We start from the raw sequence: 16313 nt of genomic DNA, 5'->3' as shown, positions 1-16313 counted from the left end.
GGGCTGTGACCCTCCGCCCCCTTGCAAAGCTGCGCCGGCTGCCTGCGGAGGGGAGGTTGCAGAGCGAGGGCAGGAGGTGGGTGCGGCGTGGCCGGGGTCGCGGGGCCCAGGGTCAGACGGTGAGGGGACGCAGGCCCATCTGGGCACCTGTCCTACCATGAGAGGTCATCTAGCCCACCCTAGCCTCGCTGTTCTCATCTGTGCAATGGGGATAGCAACGCCTGTGGCTGCGGGGAAGGGGACCTTAGGGGGAAGAGAGGGCGGAGCTGGTGGAAGGAGCCTGGATGGATGATGATGGTAGGAAAAGCCCGGATAATGAGAGCTGAAACTGTGGGAGGAGTCTGGTGGGTGGGGCTAGGAGGGGCGGAGTCTCTAGGTAAGAAGGGGAACACGCGTGAGATCTGAGAAGAGGGCTACGGGGATGGGGAGAGGGTGCTGAGAAAGCCAATGAGATATGCCTGGGTTGGATTGGGTGGAATGGGCCGAAAAGCACTGGGGGGTGGGGGGGAGGAGACGCAAAGATGAAAAAGACCCCTCCTACCCCTGGAAAGCCCAATGTCAACAGCGTTGATACGGTTTGGGCAAGAGGGTGCCCGAATGGACAAATGCCTGTGGATGCACAGAACACCTTCCTTTCCTTGTGACCAGAAATAAAGAGTCCATCCCTTGAACTCAGTGCGTCACACATATGATCTCATTTAACTCACACCCTGTAAAGGCGTCACCATATCTGTTTACAGATGAGGAACTTGAGGCTCAAGAGAGGTGAAGTGTCTTGCCCCAAATCACCCAGGACTCCTTACTACAAAGACCCTTACTTTTTTTCCTTGCACTTCAGGGAGGTATTGGTTTAATCTGTAGTGAATGGCAGGGAACAGACAAGAGTGTCCACGTACTGCCCTTCACAGGCTGTGCGACAGGACCAGCTTCCTTAACCCTTCTGAATGCCAACCTATAAGACAACCCTCCTATTGTTATTGTGAGGATGAAATGAGGAGATGGATATGAAAGCCATTTGTTCATATATTACCATTGTTGTGAGGTGCAGGAAGACCATAAGGAAGAGAATGATTGACATGGGGTGCTTGTGCCTGAGGAAAACTAAAAGATGAAGCCTGAAAGTGAGCTAAGAGGATGAAGGAAAATTCTGGAAGAGGGTAGGGGATGGTGATAGTTGTCAGGAATGTGCGCCAGATGAGAGAATACTTTGCCCTGCAACCCAGGTCAGGTGGCTTCCCTCCTCCAGCCCACTTTTCCCTGCTGGGCAACTCCTTCAGGGGTCTATGTGTGCCACCTGTGTCTGAGAAGCACCTTTTTTCTCTCTGATGTGGGGGTAATGGAGCAACCTGTGAGCTTCTCATATGAACTGGGCAAAACAGGGCTAAAGATACAGCTGTTGGGTGAGGTGAACAGCAGTGGTAAGCAGAGTCTTCATCCTAGTGGGCTAAGATGGGGAAGGCTGCTCCAGTTTATTGGGAGACACATTACTCACTCTTAGCATTGTCATCCTTGAAATTTACCCAGCTATGTTCTTTCCCTCCCCTGTGCAGTGAGAGTTCTTGTATTTACCTCCAGGTAGTTACCTGGACCTTGCCCCGTGTTTCAGATTCCACACTGAAAATTCAAGAGACTGTGTCAAAATAAAAAGGTTTTAAAATTCAGGAGAGGGTGATAAACCTCCCTATTAGTGACGACAGTCCGGGACTAGGAAAATGGATCTGACTAAACAGAAAGAAACTTCTTCCCCATTCCTTATTCTGCCTGCTTCTGAAGGTAGAGAGAGGGGAGATCCCAGCCCTAACAGTGTGGCCAGGCACCCATCTACTTAAGGAAAGTGGGCCTTGGAAAGGGGTGAGAATAAAATGCTCTGGAAATGCAGAGGAGGAAGGAGGGAATTGCAGCTGAGGGGCCTGGCAGGTGAATGGGATTTTCCTTCACAGTGCAAGCAGAGGGATAGCAGATACCAAGCTGCAGAGGTAGAAGGCTTGGCATAGCTGGTCTGTAAAATAGGGATAATAATAAGCATCTAGTTCATCCATGAGATTGACATGCATTAAGTACCCAGCACAGTAGTAACCACTTAATACATGTCAGCCATTATTATTCCTGCGATTGTTATGATCACCAGCATCTGCCCAAGAACTGGCCTTAGGGCCACACAGCTAGTTAAGAGGCAGAACCTGATTCAAATGCAGGCCCAGGTGATGCCAAAGCCCATGCACTTTCCTCTCTCCACAAAGCCCCTCCAGTTCTTTCTGTCTGAGGCCCAGAAGTAACCCCTCTTTGTGAATATACTTAGTCATGCTTAGTAAGCCATGACAGGAGTTTCTTTGCTGCTACAGTAGCAGAGACTAAGTTCAGGAGAAAGCAGAGGAAATAAGGCCTGAACAGCTGTTTTCTCCCTGTCTGGATCTCGGTATGGAGACAGGCAGTCCTAGTGTTGTGGTTTCTGTGGCTGGTGGGGCTATGTAGAGAGACCACTCGGGTATAAATTCTAACCCCTCCATCAACTGTGGGCTGTTTTAGCTTAGCCCTGGTTGGCTTCCTCATCCTCCAGAGCACTGAGAGACCAGGAGAGGAAGATTATAAAATGTTAATGCTTTTTAGTAGTAATAATAACAAATCTAATATTTATGGAATCTGGTTATTTATTGGGGTCAGGCACTCTGACTGGAACTTTACATTCGTAGTGCCACGAGAGAACTGTAATTTCTTCCCCTTTCCTTTAAAATAAAAATATTTTTAGAATCACCTAGATGCACCAATTCATGTTACCAATTTTGCTTCTATACACTCACACTTTTTGCTAAGCTTTTGAAAAGTTAGACATCTTGACACTTGGCCCCTAAATTCTTCAACATATTTCCCCTAATTATAACAGTCTGCAACATAACCATAAGACCATTATTTTACCTAAGAAAAGTAGCAAGAACTCAGTATTATCTAATAAATAATTGAGATTCAAATTCATCCAACTGCCAAAAAAAATAGTTTTAATCAGATGCAGTCAAGATTCATGCATTGCATTTAATTATATCTCTTTAACAACTCATTTCATCTAGATAGAGCCTCTCCATTTGTTTAAACTTTATTTTATCAATAATTAGGTTCAGCTTAGTTGGGTTTTTTTTTTCCCCCTGGCAATGCTGTGTACTTCTTATTGTACCACATTAGGAGGCATATGATATCAGGGTCCTACTATACATGAATGCTAAGTTTGATTATTGGTTAACATCATGACAGCCTGATCTCTCCATTATAAGGGTAAGTTTTTACCTCTTGCAACTAATAAGGCTTTGAAACTGTTGGAATTATGTATCCCAGATAACCTTTTGCTCCACACTTGTTGTTGATCCTTGCCTGAATTGCAACATTGAGGATTAAGAAACCATAATTTTCTAATTATGTCATTGTTTCTATATTTATTAGCTGATATTGCTACAGAGTAACTTGTTCCTGTGTGTGTGTGTGTGTGTGTGTCTGTCTGTCTGTCTGTCTATCTGTCTTTCTCACTCCCTCTCCTGTCCCTCTTTTTTCTTTTTGGAGTAACATAGACTCATCATTATTTTTTTTAATTCAATACATTATACCCTATTATCATTCATCTTTTTGGTACTCAAATTATCCCAAATTTGGCCAATGAGGGTCCCTTCAGGTCAGCTCCTGTGCTCCTTTTTTTTTTTTTGATATATATAATTGACATATAACACTTACTAGTTTTAGCTGTAAACATGATTTGATATCTGTATATATTGCAAAATGATCACCACACATAATTAACAAAAGAATTTTTTTCTTATGATGAGAACTTTTACAGTCTCCTGACATGACCTCATTAATCTCTGATATCTTCTTTGCTGGCTCGAAAGAGATGTTCCAGGCTAACCTTGAACTTTTCCTGTCAAAGTCCTGCAATCATCAGTATCCCCAGGAAGCCCTGGTTTCTTTTTGTAGGAGATAACGTTTAAAAACCAATATCTAGGGTCAAGTGTGCTCCTTGCTACCAGGGTATCATTTCTAGGCTCTTTGAACAGAGCTAAGAAATGATGGATGGATAGATAGATAATTGTCAATGCTTAATAGATTAACTTATTACAACAACTGGTCCTCATTGTGTAAAAGAGTAGATTGCACATAAAATAGCTTTATTATGGAAGCTCAGTGGGTAGTAATGTAGGAAATTACACAGAAAGAGCCCTTGACTGTTCCAAGGCTCCACAAGTGTACAGACTGTGGGCTAGGACCTCCGTGTCTGGGTTCAGTCTCTTGCTCAAGACCCGTAAGACCCCAGGCTGCCTCCAAAGGACTGGTCTTCTGAGCAGTGTCCAAACCTGGAACCTCCCAGAGGCCATGACTCAGAGGTCAAGAATGGACACAAAGCCCTGGGCCAGAGATTCATCCTCTCTGAGTCTGTGAAATAAGGATAATGTGATCTGTCCTGCCTGTGTCCTAGAGTTGTTGTAAGGATCAATATGTATTTATTTTTAAAAACTGCTAACCAGTCTTTTCAATGCATGTATTATAAAATTCCTTCCCTTTTTCATTGTTTTAATATCATAGTTTGAAATGTCATTGCCTTATAATCTGATTTAATATATTACACTAAGACTTCTTACTCTTTTTCAAATATTCTTTCAGGTTATTACTCACCAATTTTTCCAAAATAAGATTTTAATCTTTTTTTTTAATCTTTTGAAAAAATATTTTTGGGAGTTGGACTAGGGTAGCATAGCAACTATAATTAATTTTAGAAGAACAACTTTAAGATCTTCCCTCTCAGAATCATCACAGGTCTCTATTTAAATCTTATTTATGCTTCTTAATAAAATGTCATAGATTTGTTTCTGCAAGGGTACAGGCTTTGAAGAGAGACCTCATTGGAATTCTAGTTCTGCTACCTCTAGCTGTGTGATCTTAAGCAGCTGTCTTCACTATTCTGTGCTTCAGTTTTAAAACCCACCAAAATTGGGGCGATAATCGTACCTACCTCACCACCTCTGGGTGGTATCGTAATGAAATAATCTACAGGAAGGCACCTAACATAGCTTGGGCATGTCCTCAGTGCTCAGGAAATCTTGATTCTCTGCCCACTGGTCTCATGTAGGTCAGAATCAAGTTAAGGTGACAAGTGTGAGAGCACCTGGTAAGAGCTGGAAGGGGACAAGTGACAGACCTCTCCAAGGGAACTGGCTGCTGAATGCCCAAGGAGATCATTCAGAGCATTGCAGTCAGACAGGCCTGGGCCTGAATCCTGGCTCCATCATTGCTTTGGGCAGGTTACCTACCTCTTAGAGCCTCAGGTTCTCATTTGTTAACTGGAGGTAATACTTTCCTCAAAGAGGTGTTCTGGGCTAAACAAGCACCTAGCACAGCTGTGGTACCCAGTAAGTGCCCAGTAAGCACCCAGTAAGCACCCACTGAGCAGTAGCTTTGTCTCTCGTAAGGCCTGCAGGGACCATAGGCACATAGTTTTAAAGCAGGACTCTAGAGCGATGTCTGGCTGCCATTCCTTATGGGATATCTCCCCTCAAAGAATTCTGTTTCCTGTGTGTGTCACAATAAGAGGTTGTAACTGGGTGACTTTCAGACCCCAGACTGGAATTGTCCTTCGTGTGGTACCAGGCTGAGCCTTAAGATCCATGTAACCCCCCACTGCCCCTATTTGAGCTACAGACCCATTTCAGGGAGGAGAGAATTCCAGCCACAGCCCCCAAGTTCCCCAGTCTCCTGGCCTTCCCTGCCCAGTCAGATGGTTCGAGGATCCACGTGGCGTAATTTCCTCGTTTTCTCAGAGAGGGAGATGGGGCTGATCTTTTTCTTGGTTCTTTTCAAATTAGGAGGCAGACTTGGAAAGTCTCCTGCTTAAGAAAAATTATTCAGACACAGTGGTGGGGTTCCTTTTATCTCCTTCGTGGTTCAGTTCGTATTCCCATTCATCTTTTCTAATCTGGCTTTTAAGAGCCTGGCTTTTTGTGTTTTGCTGCTTTGTCATTAGACATCATGAGTTGCTGCTGAAGCGGAAGGGCTTAGACCTCTCAGTGGACTTGCCCTGTATCAGCTATGGAGGGGCTCTGTGCCATCCTGGGATCCTGTCCCCATGTCCCCAGGCCAGCCATGGACTAGCTACTGAAGGACCGACCCCAGTCTGATCTGAACAGAGCGTAAGGGAACGTCCGTCAGTGCATCTCCCACTCACGTTGGGACCCCAAGGTGGGAAGGGGAAACCATCAGAGGTGTTGGACTCACACAGACCTGGATTCAGATTGCAGCTCCTCCAGTGGCTAGCTGTGTAACTTTGAGCAGTCTCTTAACCTTTCTGAACCTCAGTTTTCTCATCTGTAAAATAGAAATAATAGCATCTATCTCACCAAGTGCTTGTAAAGACATCAAATGAGGTAATGCATATAAAGAGCATTCAGCACAATAGTATCATTCTCTGTACTGTTCTATATATTTTTATTAAAAATAAAAGTGCTACCATGTGTTGGGTGAAGCTCCCAGCATTGGAAAAGCAGGAGGTGTGTGCTTAGCAGGTGGTAGCTGCTGCTTGCCAAGCAAGCTGCAGAGCAGTGTTTTAAAAGGCTGCTTCAGGGATTCTCAAACTTGTTGAAGCTATTAAACAGCTTTTTGTTGCTATTATAACTCTCAGCAGCCTGTGAGGTGGAAGAGAATGAGCTCTCCACTCACTGGCTGTGTGTCCTGGGCAAGTCCTAGTCTTTCTGAGTCTCTGTTTCCTGTCTGCCAAACAGAAGGATGCCTCCTTTGTAGGACTGTTATATGAATTAAAAGGGTTGATGGGTATAAAGGCCTTGGATGTAGTAGAATTCTCAGTGCATGTCCATTACTTCCTCTCTCCCACCAGCACCTACTGTGTACTGGGCAGTGAATATGCAGGGACAGGAGATGTGTCACTGCTCTCAAAGAGATCACAAACTATGCAGCGGTTTCTACAATTTTTATCACAACCCACAAGATGAAGGTATACTTTATATCACAGTCTAGTTCCTCCCCTTCTCTCCTCTCCCTCTCTCTCTCTCTCTCTCACACACACACACAACTAAAAGGAATTTTACAATGGATTATAACCCAGTGTGTTGATTCCATGACACAATCACAATCTTGATTTTTTTTCCAGTTAATGAAGGCATAACTTACATACAGTAAAAGTCACCTTTTTTAGGTGTACAGTTATATGAATTTTTATCACCGGTAGATAGTCATTTGACTACCCCCACATCAGGATATAGAATATTTCCATCACTCCAAAGTAGTCTCTCATGCCTCTTTGTAGCCAGTCTTCCCCTCAGTCCAGCCCCCAGCAATCACTGATCTGATTCTGTCTCTCTAGTTTGCCTTCTCCAGAATATTGAGTAAATAGAATCACACACCATGTAACCTTTTGAGGCTGGCTTCTTTCACTTGACATAATGCTTTTGAGATTCTTCTATGTTGTGGTGTATGTCAGTAGCTAGTTCCTTTATATTGCTGAGCCATACTGCATTGTATGGATATACCACAATTTGTTTGTCCATTTACATTTTAGTTTCCAGGATTGGGCAATTATAAATAAAGCTGCTATAATCATTTATACATGGGTTTTTTGCGTAGACATAGGTCTTCATTTCTCTTGGATAAATATCTAGGAGCGGGATCAATGGGTCATGTGATAATTGGACGCCATACTGTTTTCTGTGTACAGTGGTTGCACTATTTTGCATTCTCACCAGCAGTGTATAAGAATTTTCGTTGCTCTGTGTAGTCATCTGCATTTAGTATTGTTGAATTTTTTATCTGAGCCATTGTAATGGGTACATTGTGATTTTCATTTTCATGTCCCTAATGACTAGTGACATCAAACATCTTTTCATGTGATTATTTGTCATCTATGTATCTTCTTTGGTGAAAGTGTTCAGATCTTTTGCCCATTTTTTTAAATATCACAGAGAGCACCCTCGTCTGGGGTCAGGAAACCTGCCGTCTAACCAGCCCCATCCCCGACTGATTGTGCAGCTCTCTGTGCTGTGATCCCTGGAATGACAGAATGACCAGGAGCCACACAGCTGGGGTGCGGGGGACAGGGAGGCAGGTGCTCTGCTGCTTTTGCAAACAGAAAGATAGGAGCTTGGGTACCCATCAAGGGCTCCCAGCTATGCCCTGTGATTCCTGATTGTCTCCCCCACCCCCAGTGCTCTGAGCTCTTCAGAAATAATGCACTTAGGAGGTATGGGGTCTGCAGCCCATAGAGCTGTCAGGAAAGACAGCCGCCTCTCTGACGCCTGAGCCTGCTCTCTCCATGAAGCTGAGCCACTTCACAGAGCCTGGGCCCTTAGATCAAAGAGAAAGAGAGACTAGAAACTGGAATATGCAAATTACTATCTAGAAAGAAAAGGAGATTTTGGAATGAGAAAGCAGGTGGCCCATTCCTGAGTCCAGCTCCTGTCTGGGCTCCCTGGAAGGAAAATTAGCCAGACTCAGGCCTCAGGCCAAGCACCCACTCCAGCTGCAGGTCTCTGCACAGCAGCCACCTCTTCTTAGAGGCCCTCCCCCAACCTGTCTCTGTTGGACAACCCCTCCCCAACCAGTGTCTCGCAGCCCATCTGCTCCAGGCTTCTGCTGACAATTTTGTAACTTCATCATGGGCTTGTTTCTCTTCAGACACTCCAGATGGTTAAAGCCTTTCTGCAATATCAAAGTGCCCCATTAGACAGGGAAAGAATCACAAGAGGGGCCGCCCTGCAGAGAGTTGGGTGGGGTAGGTGAGCATCTCCCGCACCCAGTATGGCCTCCATCCTCCCGAGTAAGGGGGTCTCAGTGCAGTCAGCCTGCTTAGAAGGCAGGCACATGGTGAGAAGTGCCCTGGCCCACTCGCCACCTGTGCTGGGTGACTTTGGGGAAGTTCCCCCTTGGCCTCTGTTTTTCCATGTGGACAGTAAGCATACCAGGATTTATTCCTGACCTATTCCTGCAGCTCTTGGTATATCTTTCTTTTTTTGTTTGTTTTTTTAATTTTTGAGGTAGAGTTGATTTACAGTATTAAGTTTCAGGTGTACATAGTGATTCAAATTTTTATAGATTATACTCCACTTAAAGTTATTATAAAATATTGGCTATACTGCCTGTGCGATAATTGGTACATCTTTTCTTTTCCTTTTTTTTTTTTTTTTTTGGCTTTTTTCTTTTTAATTGAGGTCTAGTCAGTTTACAATGTTGTGTCAATTTCTGGTGTATAGCACAATGCTTCAGTCATACATGGATATATGTGTATTCATTTTCATATCCTTTTTCACCATGAGCTACAAGATATTGAATATAGTTCCCTGTGCTATACAGTATAAACTTGTTTATCTATTTTATATATACCAGTCAGTATCTGCAAATCTCAAAATCCCCGTTTATCCCTTCCCACCCCTTCCCCCTAACAACCACAAGTCTGTATTCTATGTCTGTGAGTCTGTTTCTATTTTATATATAAGTTCATTTGTCTTTTTTTTTTTTTTTTTAGATTCCACATATGAGTGATATCATATGGTATTTTTCTTTCTCTTTCTGGCTTACTTCACTTAGAATGACATTCTCCAGGGCCATCCATGTTGCTGCAAATGGCATTATTATATCATTTTTTATGGCTTAGTAGGTACGTCTTTTCTTGTCACTGTGCCCTTACTGTGTCTTGTCTCAGTCTTCCCTGCCAGCCTGAACTCTCTTCAAGGGCAGCACTGGGACTGATTCCTCCCTGTGACCCCCACAACCAACATCAGGGAACAGCTGCTGAATTCATTCCACAGGTTGGCTCTTAGGAAAGTATCGTGTTGGAAGCAGAATCAGTACATCCCCTGCTTTCTGGAACCTTAATGAGAAGTTAGAATCCAAGACTTTAGGTTGAAGGAGACTCACCAGCTCTAGACACTGCAGGCTGTAAGATCAGTGGAATGGAGGGTGGGTTGTTAAGGAGTGGGTACAGAGCCCTCAGGAAGGGTGCTTGGTGGCAGAGCCCCACGTTTGCACTGACCTCAAAGCAAGTTTCAGAGGAGGCTGGGGTGCCATCATGGTGGGAGATGGCAGACCACAAGGAACCAAGAGCATCTTCCTGGCAAGGCAAGGTATCATGGGAGGATGAGAATCTGGAAAGGAGTGTCACTTGGAGTTCAGAGGGCTGAGTGACCCACTGTGGGCCTGGTAGATAGATGGAAATTGTACTAATCACAGCCATTTGTTGTGAATTCTTTGAGATAGAAAAGTAATTAAATAAGGCAACATTAGTACAGCAGAAGGAGCACTGGGTTTAGTGTCCTAAATCTCAGAACATTTGCTAAGTACCTCGAGTGGACCAGTCTTTGGCTAGTAAGCATGAACATATTCTTCTCTCCCATATAAGAGAGGCTGGGCTTGAATCCTGGCAAGACCCCTCACCTCTCTGAGCATGGAGAATGAATCCTGGCACAGTTTCCCTCATCTGCTCGGTAGGGATGGTTGGTGAAATTGTCTGTGTCAAAGGATAGTGTGACCATTATGTAAGCAAATATACATAAGAGCAGCTAACATAGCATTCAGTCCAGGCACATTTTCTTTCTTTCCTTAGACCAGTGGTTCTCTGTCCTAACTGAACTTTTAGAATCACTGAGGGCACTTTTGAAAAATACCAGTGCTAGGGCCACATTCCAGACCAATTAAAACAATCCCTGGAGGCTGGTGCCCAGGCTTTATTTTTTCTTTTTTTCTTTCTTTTTTAACTCCCTGGTAAACCTAGTATGATTTAGACAGTGTGACAATTATCACCCATTCATTTGTTCATCAAGTATGAATTCATTTCAACCTCAAGGACCTACAGGAAGAAATTGAGAACTGTGACTACCAAGATGTTATGGACTGAATGTATGTGTCTCCCCAAATTCATATGCTGAAATCTTAAGCTCCAATGTGATGGCATAAAGAGGTAGGGCCTTTGGGAGATTAGGTCATGAGGGTAGAGTCCTTCTGGCAGGATTACTGCCCTTCTAAGAGACTCCAGAGAGCTTTCTTGCCCCTTCTGCCATATAAAGACACAGTGAAAAGATGGCCTTCACCAGACATCAGCTCTGCCCACACCTTGATCTTCAACTTCCCAGCCTCCAGAACTGTGAGAAATAAATGCCTGTTACTTAAGCCACCCAGTCTATGGTATCCTGTTATACCAGCCGCAGCAGACTAAGATACCAAACATGGTTGGGTAATGGTCATTTCTTACTTTTCTCTCTCTGTAGGACTACATCCAGCACCCCAGCCTCCTGCCATGTCTGACCCCATCACGCTGAACGTCGGGGGGAAGCTCTATACCACCTCACTGGCGACGCTGACTAGCTTCCCTGACTCCATGCTGGGCGCCATGTTCAGCGGGAAGATGCCCACCAAGAGGGACAGCCAGGGCAACTGCTTCATTGACCGTGATGGCAAAGTGTTCCGCTACATCCTGAACTTCCTGCGGACCTCCCACCTGGACTTGCCCGAGGACTTCCAGGAGATGGGCCTGCTCCGCAGGGAGGCTGACTTCTACCAGGTGCAGCCCCTGATTGAGGCCCTGCAGGAGAAGGAGGTGGAGCTGTCCAAGGCCGAGAAGAATGCCATGCTCAACATCACGCTGAACCAACGTGTGCAGACGGTCCACTTCACTGTGCGTGAAGCACCCCAGATCTACAGCCTCTCCTCTTCCAGCATGGAGGTCTTCAATGCCAACATCTTCAGCACCTCTTGCCTCTTCCTCAAGCTCCTCGGCTCTAAGCTCTTCTATTGCTCCAATGGCAACCTCTCTTCCATCACCAGCCACCTGCAAGACCCCAACCACCTGACTCTGGACTGGGTGGCCAATGTGGAGGGCCTACCAGAGGAGGAGTACACCAAGCAGAACCTCAAGAGGCTCTGGGTGGTGCCAGCCAACAAGCAGATCAACAGCTTCCAGGTCTTTGTGGAGGAGGTGCTGAAAATTGCTCTGAGTGATGGCTTCTGCATCGATTCTTCTCACCCACATGCTGTGGATTTTATGAATAATAAGATTATTCGGTTAATACGGTATAGGTAAAAAGATCCCAGCAGCATTGGAGGGGGGCTTCCCAAAGCCAAGATCTTGGAGAGTGTTTTGCCAGTGGTGTGAGGCAGGGCATTATACTAATCCGTATTAATCTCGTAGCAGGACTTGATTCCCCCCCTGATGCAGTCCACCTGTAGGAATCCATGTGTCCTCTCAACAGAGCCACCTTTTTCCTTGCCACTTTGAGCTGGAGATGGGCAGTTTGCTATGACAAGCAAAGAGTCTGCCGACATCTCCTAAAAGGAGGCCACAGGAGGACTTTGTGACTAGACAAAGGAATAGCAGGTTTTTCACGGGCTCCAGCTCTCTCTGTACCATTAGGCAGTGCCTCACTTAGCCATCTGTAAACAGAGCCTCTGGTGGAGGGGATGGGGTGAGAACAAGAGGCTCCCTCTAGTTTCCTGGGATGTGAAGTACCCAGCGATACCCATCCTACCTGCTCCTCCATTCCCACGATGCAGCCAAGACCTTGGACTTGTTTGCCCAGGGTTGACCATTTTTGGTTGGCTTGGAAATGAAGTGGGTAGTGGGGACAGGATTACAGCATGGCCTAGAGGAGTGGGCAGGATTCAGAAGATGGGGATAGCCCCCTCTTCTGGGCCAAATCTAGGCATTTGGGGATTTCTGGCTTCAGAAATGAGCTGCTGTCTTGGCAAAGATTTGAAAGTATCTGAAGCCAGTGCGATGAAGGGCACTTCATAATGTGGCCTATTATCTGACTTTTGTAATCCTTTCCCCAACAATTTGAAACAGACCATTTTAGACAAATATATTATGGACTTTCAGGGTTGGAAAATAATTCAAGTCGCTTAGTCCTCCCCCACCCCCCAGCAACCCCAGCCTACTTGGAGCTGAGGGCCTCTCCCCAGTACCTTCAAGTGATCACCTCTCCCTGCTTGCACACCTTCAGCGACAGGATGTCCACCATCCCCAGGGCCAGGCCCTGCCATGGTTGGCTGTTAGCAAGTCCTTCCTTATATTGAGCCAAAATCTTTCCTTCCACAACCAGTATCTGGTCTTCATAGACCTTCCTTCTCACCCAAATGTGTATTTTCTCTTTTAAATAGTCACTTTGAGAGGCCAGATACCTATTCCAAAAATAGTTACTCAAAAATAGGATTCCCCATGGGATTTGTCTTCAGAACCAAGGTTAGCCCCCTTTCATTCCCTGTCAGTCATCCCCATTTTGTTATGGCTTCACTTCGTTTGTGACCCTCATTTCACCCACCTTCCTCATCACCCATGGCTCTGCATAGCTTTTGACCATCTTCTGTTGAGACTGAAGATTGCCGCCCCAGCAGAAGAAGACCAGGGATTGGTAGTGTGCAGCGGGGAGTCCGGGAGTGGGCTGAACCATAACGCTGCCCTTGGAGTAAGTGTCTAGCCGCTAAGACACTGCTCTGAAGGAGGGGTCCTACCCCTGTGGTACTGTTTGTGGTCAGAACCAAGCCATGGACCTCCTTGGTGTGAGACCCAGGGAAAGACACCCCAAGCCACCACTTCCCAGGGCATGATGAGCAGTACGGGCCTCAAAACTGCACATTATGATTCATCCCTGGAGTGAGGGTGGCCTTAGGAGTCCCAGAATCTTATGCATTGGGCAGGGGCCCCCAGACAAAGCCAGAGAAACCTAGTAACACAGGCGCCCACAGGGGATGGGCTGAGGAAGGGGCTTCCCATAGTTATGCCCTGTGAGTAGGGAGCTTGTTTGCTGGGCTGTGGGCAAGGCCACATCCCTTTTCCCCCTTCAGTGGGACCCAAGAGTCTCTGATAACTGTCCCAGGCCACCAATCCAGTGGTACTTGGGGAAGCCACTCAGGAGAACTCAGTTTATACCAGCCAGCAGAAGCTGTAACCACAACAAAACAGTTAAGAAAGAAATCTCATAAATCACCACTGCCCTTTTTTCCTTTCCATAAAAATTCTCTTTCTCCATCTTTTTGGTGCTTCTTAATTCGAGCAGCTTGACTTTAGAGAAAGTACAGGACCTATGAAGCCACTAACGTGCTGTGTGACTTTATGCAAGTCACTCACCTCACTGAGTCACCTCTGTTTCTTCATCTGTGAAATGGGCATAACAGTAATACATAACCCTACCTACCTCACAGGGCTGTTGTGAGGATCAAATGAAATAATGTATTTAAGAATACAGTATAAATAATAAATGGTTGATATTATTTTGTGCCTGCATATAAGGGAAAAAAACTTGGCCTTGGAGTCAGGCTGACCTGGGTTTGAATTCTGTCCATTGCTTGCTGTGTGACCTTGGACAAGTCCCTGGGCCTCTCTGATTTCTTTCATCATCAGATAACAACCTCACCTTCCAGTGTTATGTAAGTTGATTATGTATATGAAAATTCCTAGCTAGGGCCACATAAGAGCTGAATAAATATTTGCTCTTTCAGGAATAAATGATGGCCTGTTGTGTGGGGTATACCATGAGAATATAACACTTTAACAAGCCTTCTGGGGCACCTGGCATGTGGTCCCTTAGGATGGGAACACCCACAGATAAGTTCAGTTTGGAAAAGCTTAGAGGGCCACACAATTTGCTGGGAGAACTTGGGGAAAGCAAGCTTAGTTCTCGGAAAGGGCTTAATGGATGGTCGAGCTAGGCCTTTAAGGATGGGTTGGATTGTGACAAAATGAGCTAAAGAGGGCATCATGGGTGCAGGAAACCAGGAGCCAGGAAGGGTAGGTGAGCCTCCGTACAGGGCCACAGTACAAGGGGAGCGACAGGCAGTGCACGCAGCGCACTCAGTGCATGCAGAGCACTCAGCACATGTGTCTCACTTAGGTGAGTGCAGCCACCTGCTTAGTGAAACAGGGAGAAAGACACCAAGCCTGCAGGCAGCACCATCCCAGAGGACCAGTGAGTCAGAGTGGACTGGGAGGCAGGGATGAGCTTCTTGTCCATGAGCCCCTTGCTTCCCTGAGAAAGACCCGACGGTGATCAATGATCCCAACCAGACTCAGTTTATTTAGCCTTTTGCACAGCCAAGGGCTTTGTCCCAACTAAAGGGCAATTCTGGGCACATGTGAGCTTGTCAGCTCTCTGTTCCTCCACTAGGCTTGGAAAGTGGTGGTCAGAAAGGGTGCTCAAGGAAATCCTAAGGCACCTAGGTGTGACCACTTGTTGAAGCCTGCCACTGAATGGCCTCTGCATGCTTGAAGGCCATTGATGACTGCCACCGCAGTCACCGCTCCCTGTGACCACCATCTAAAGCCCTTTGCCCTTTTATGAAGGGCAAGCCTTGTGAGGCCACATGTTGCCTTCGGGCCAGAGCTCCCTGTGCAGAGGTGGCCATGGTACTTACCTTGCCCATACCTCAGTGCCCTACATAGTCTCCCAGACTGGGATGCAGTCAGTCTGCTTTGTCAACTCCTGTGTGGCCAAAAACACAGCACTTCTGTAACTGCCCCTTTGTTCACCCCAAACTTCCACCTTTCTCTTACAAATTACTCCTAAAACAGGCTACAGTGGGTGGGGACTTGGCCAAGGTCAGCCTCAGGCCAATTTCTCAGCTCACATTTTCAGAGCACCAGCCCATCTCTTTCCTAAACTGCGGTCTCTTCATGCTGAGGGCCTAAGTCCGCCTGTGTCCCAAGGGGCTCAGGGCTGGTGGAGGTGGTTGGCAGGGAAATGAGGCCTGTGATCATCTTGCAGAGCAAAGCGACCTTGACAACCAGCCCATCAAAGAGAGGGGCCCGGGCTTCTTTCCAGGCCCTGTGGGGTCCTGGCTCTGGCAGCTCTGTCTGCCCAGACAGCCATGTGGCCTCAGGCTCCTTCAGAACCTTCAGGACAATGTGGCACCAAGCAGAGAGCTGTGGAGACAGTCTGGTGACATGCTTAGCCCAGTCTGGGGCACAGGCACCAAGGGGGGCCCTGAGGAGAAAAGCTGGCCTGTAGAAAACCAGAGGATCACTGAGCAGCCCACGTAGCACGTATAGGATTCCACCAACAGAGGACAACAAAACACTGCCTGGCTCTGACTTCCGGGCAGGAAGCACATGCCCAGCCAGGTGTGTCTGGCCTCACTGCCCCCTCTCCTAGTCCTATTTCCTTCCAAGTTCCCTGGCCCTCCCACTGCAATAGACAGAACATTTCAAAGCCTTTGTCGACATTTAGGAGAGTGTTCTAATCCATTCTTATGTCGGGTCACTCCCCAAAACCTAGGTTCCCTTTTATTGGGTAAAGGTCCAGTTGGGTCACAAATCCTCTAGAGATCCTGCTGCTAAAGACCAAGGTTAA

The 16313-nt window shown here is 46.3% G+C and overlaps 1 protein-coding gene across 2 annotated transcripts; it reads left to right on the top strand.

Moving 5' to 3' along the window:
• Positions 1 to 16: 16 nt before the first annotated feature.
• KCTD21 (potassium channel tetramerization domain containing 21) lies at positions 17 to 14445 on the top strand. 2 transcript variants are annotated; one of them, XM_006191653.3, is made up of 2 exons: positions 17 to 76; positions 11241 to 14445. In XM_006191653.3, the coding sequence occupies exon 2, from the start codon at positions 11270 to 11272 to the stop codon at positions 12050 to 12052; it is 783 nt and encodes a 260-aa protein (XP_006191715.1). In that variant the 5' UTR covers positions 17 to 76; positions 11241 to 11269; the 3' UTR covers positions 12053 to 14445. The 2 variants fall into 2 exon arrangements, with proteins under 2 accessions (XP_006191715.1, XP_032344632.1); XM_032488741.1 differs by lacking the exon at positions 17 to 76 and adding an exon at positions 6870 to 6979.
• Positions 14446 to 16313: the final 1868 nt, after the last annotated feature.

Source organism: Camelus ferus, chromosome 10 (assembly GCF_009834535.1).
Source record: "Camelus ferus isolate YT-003-E chromosome 10, BCGSAC_Cfer_1.0, whole genome shotgun sequence".
In the NCBI taxonomy this organism is placed as follows: Eukaryota; Metazoa; Chordata; class Mammalia; order Artiodactyla; family Camelidae; genus Camelus; species Camelus ferus.
Note: the sequence above shows the minus strand (reverse complement) of the source record. Positions and strands in the feature narration are given on the sequence as shown.

Bases quoted from the DNA above. Each gene is read 5' to 3' on its own strand.
- KCTD21 (XM_032488741.1), top strand. From the start codon at position 6,889: ATGCAGGGACAGGAGATGTGTCACTGCTCTCAAAGAGATCACAAACTA. The intron at 6,980-11,240 runs GTATACTTTATA...CTCTCTCTGTAG, and splicing joins TCACAACCCACAAGATGAAG to GACTACATCCAGCACCCCAG.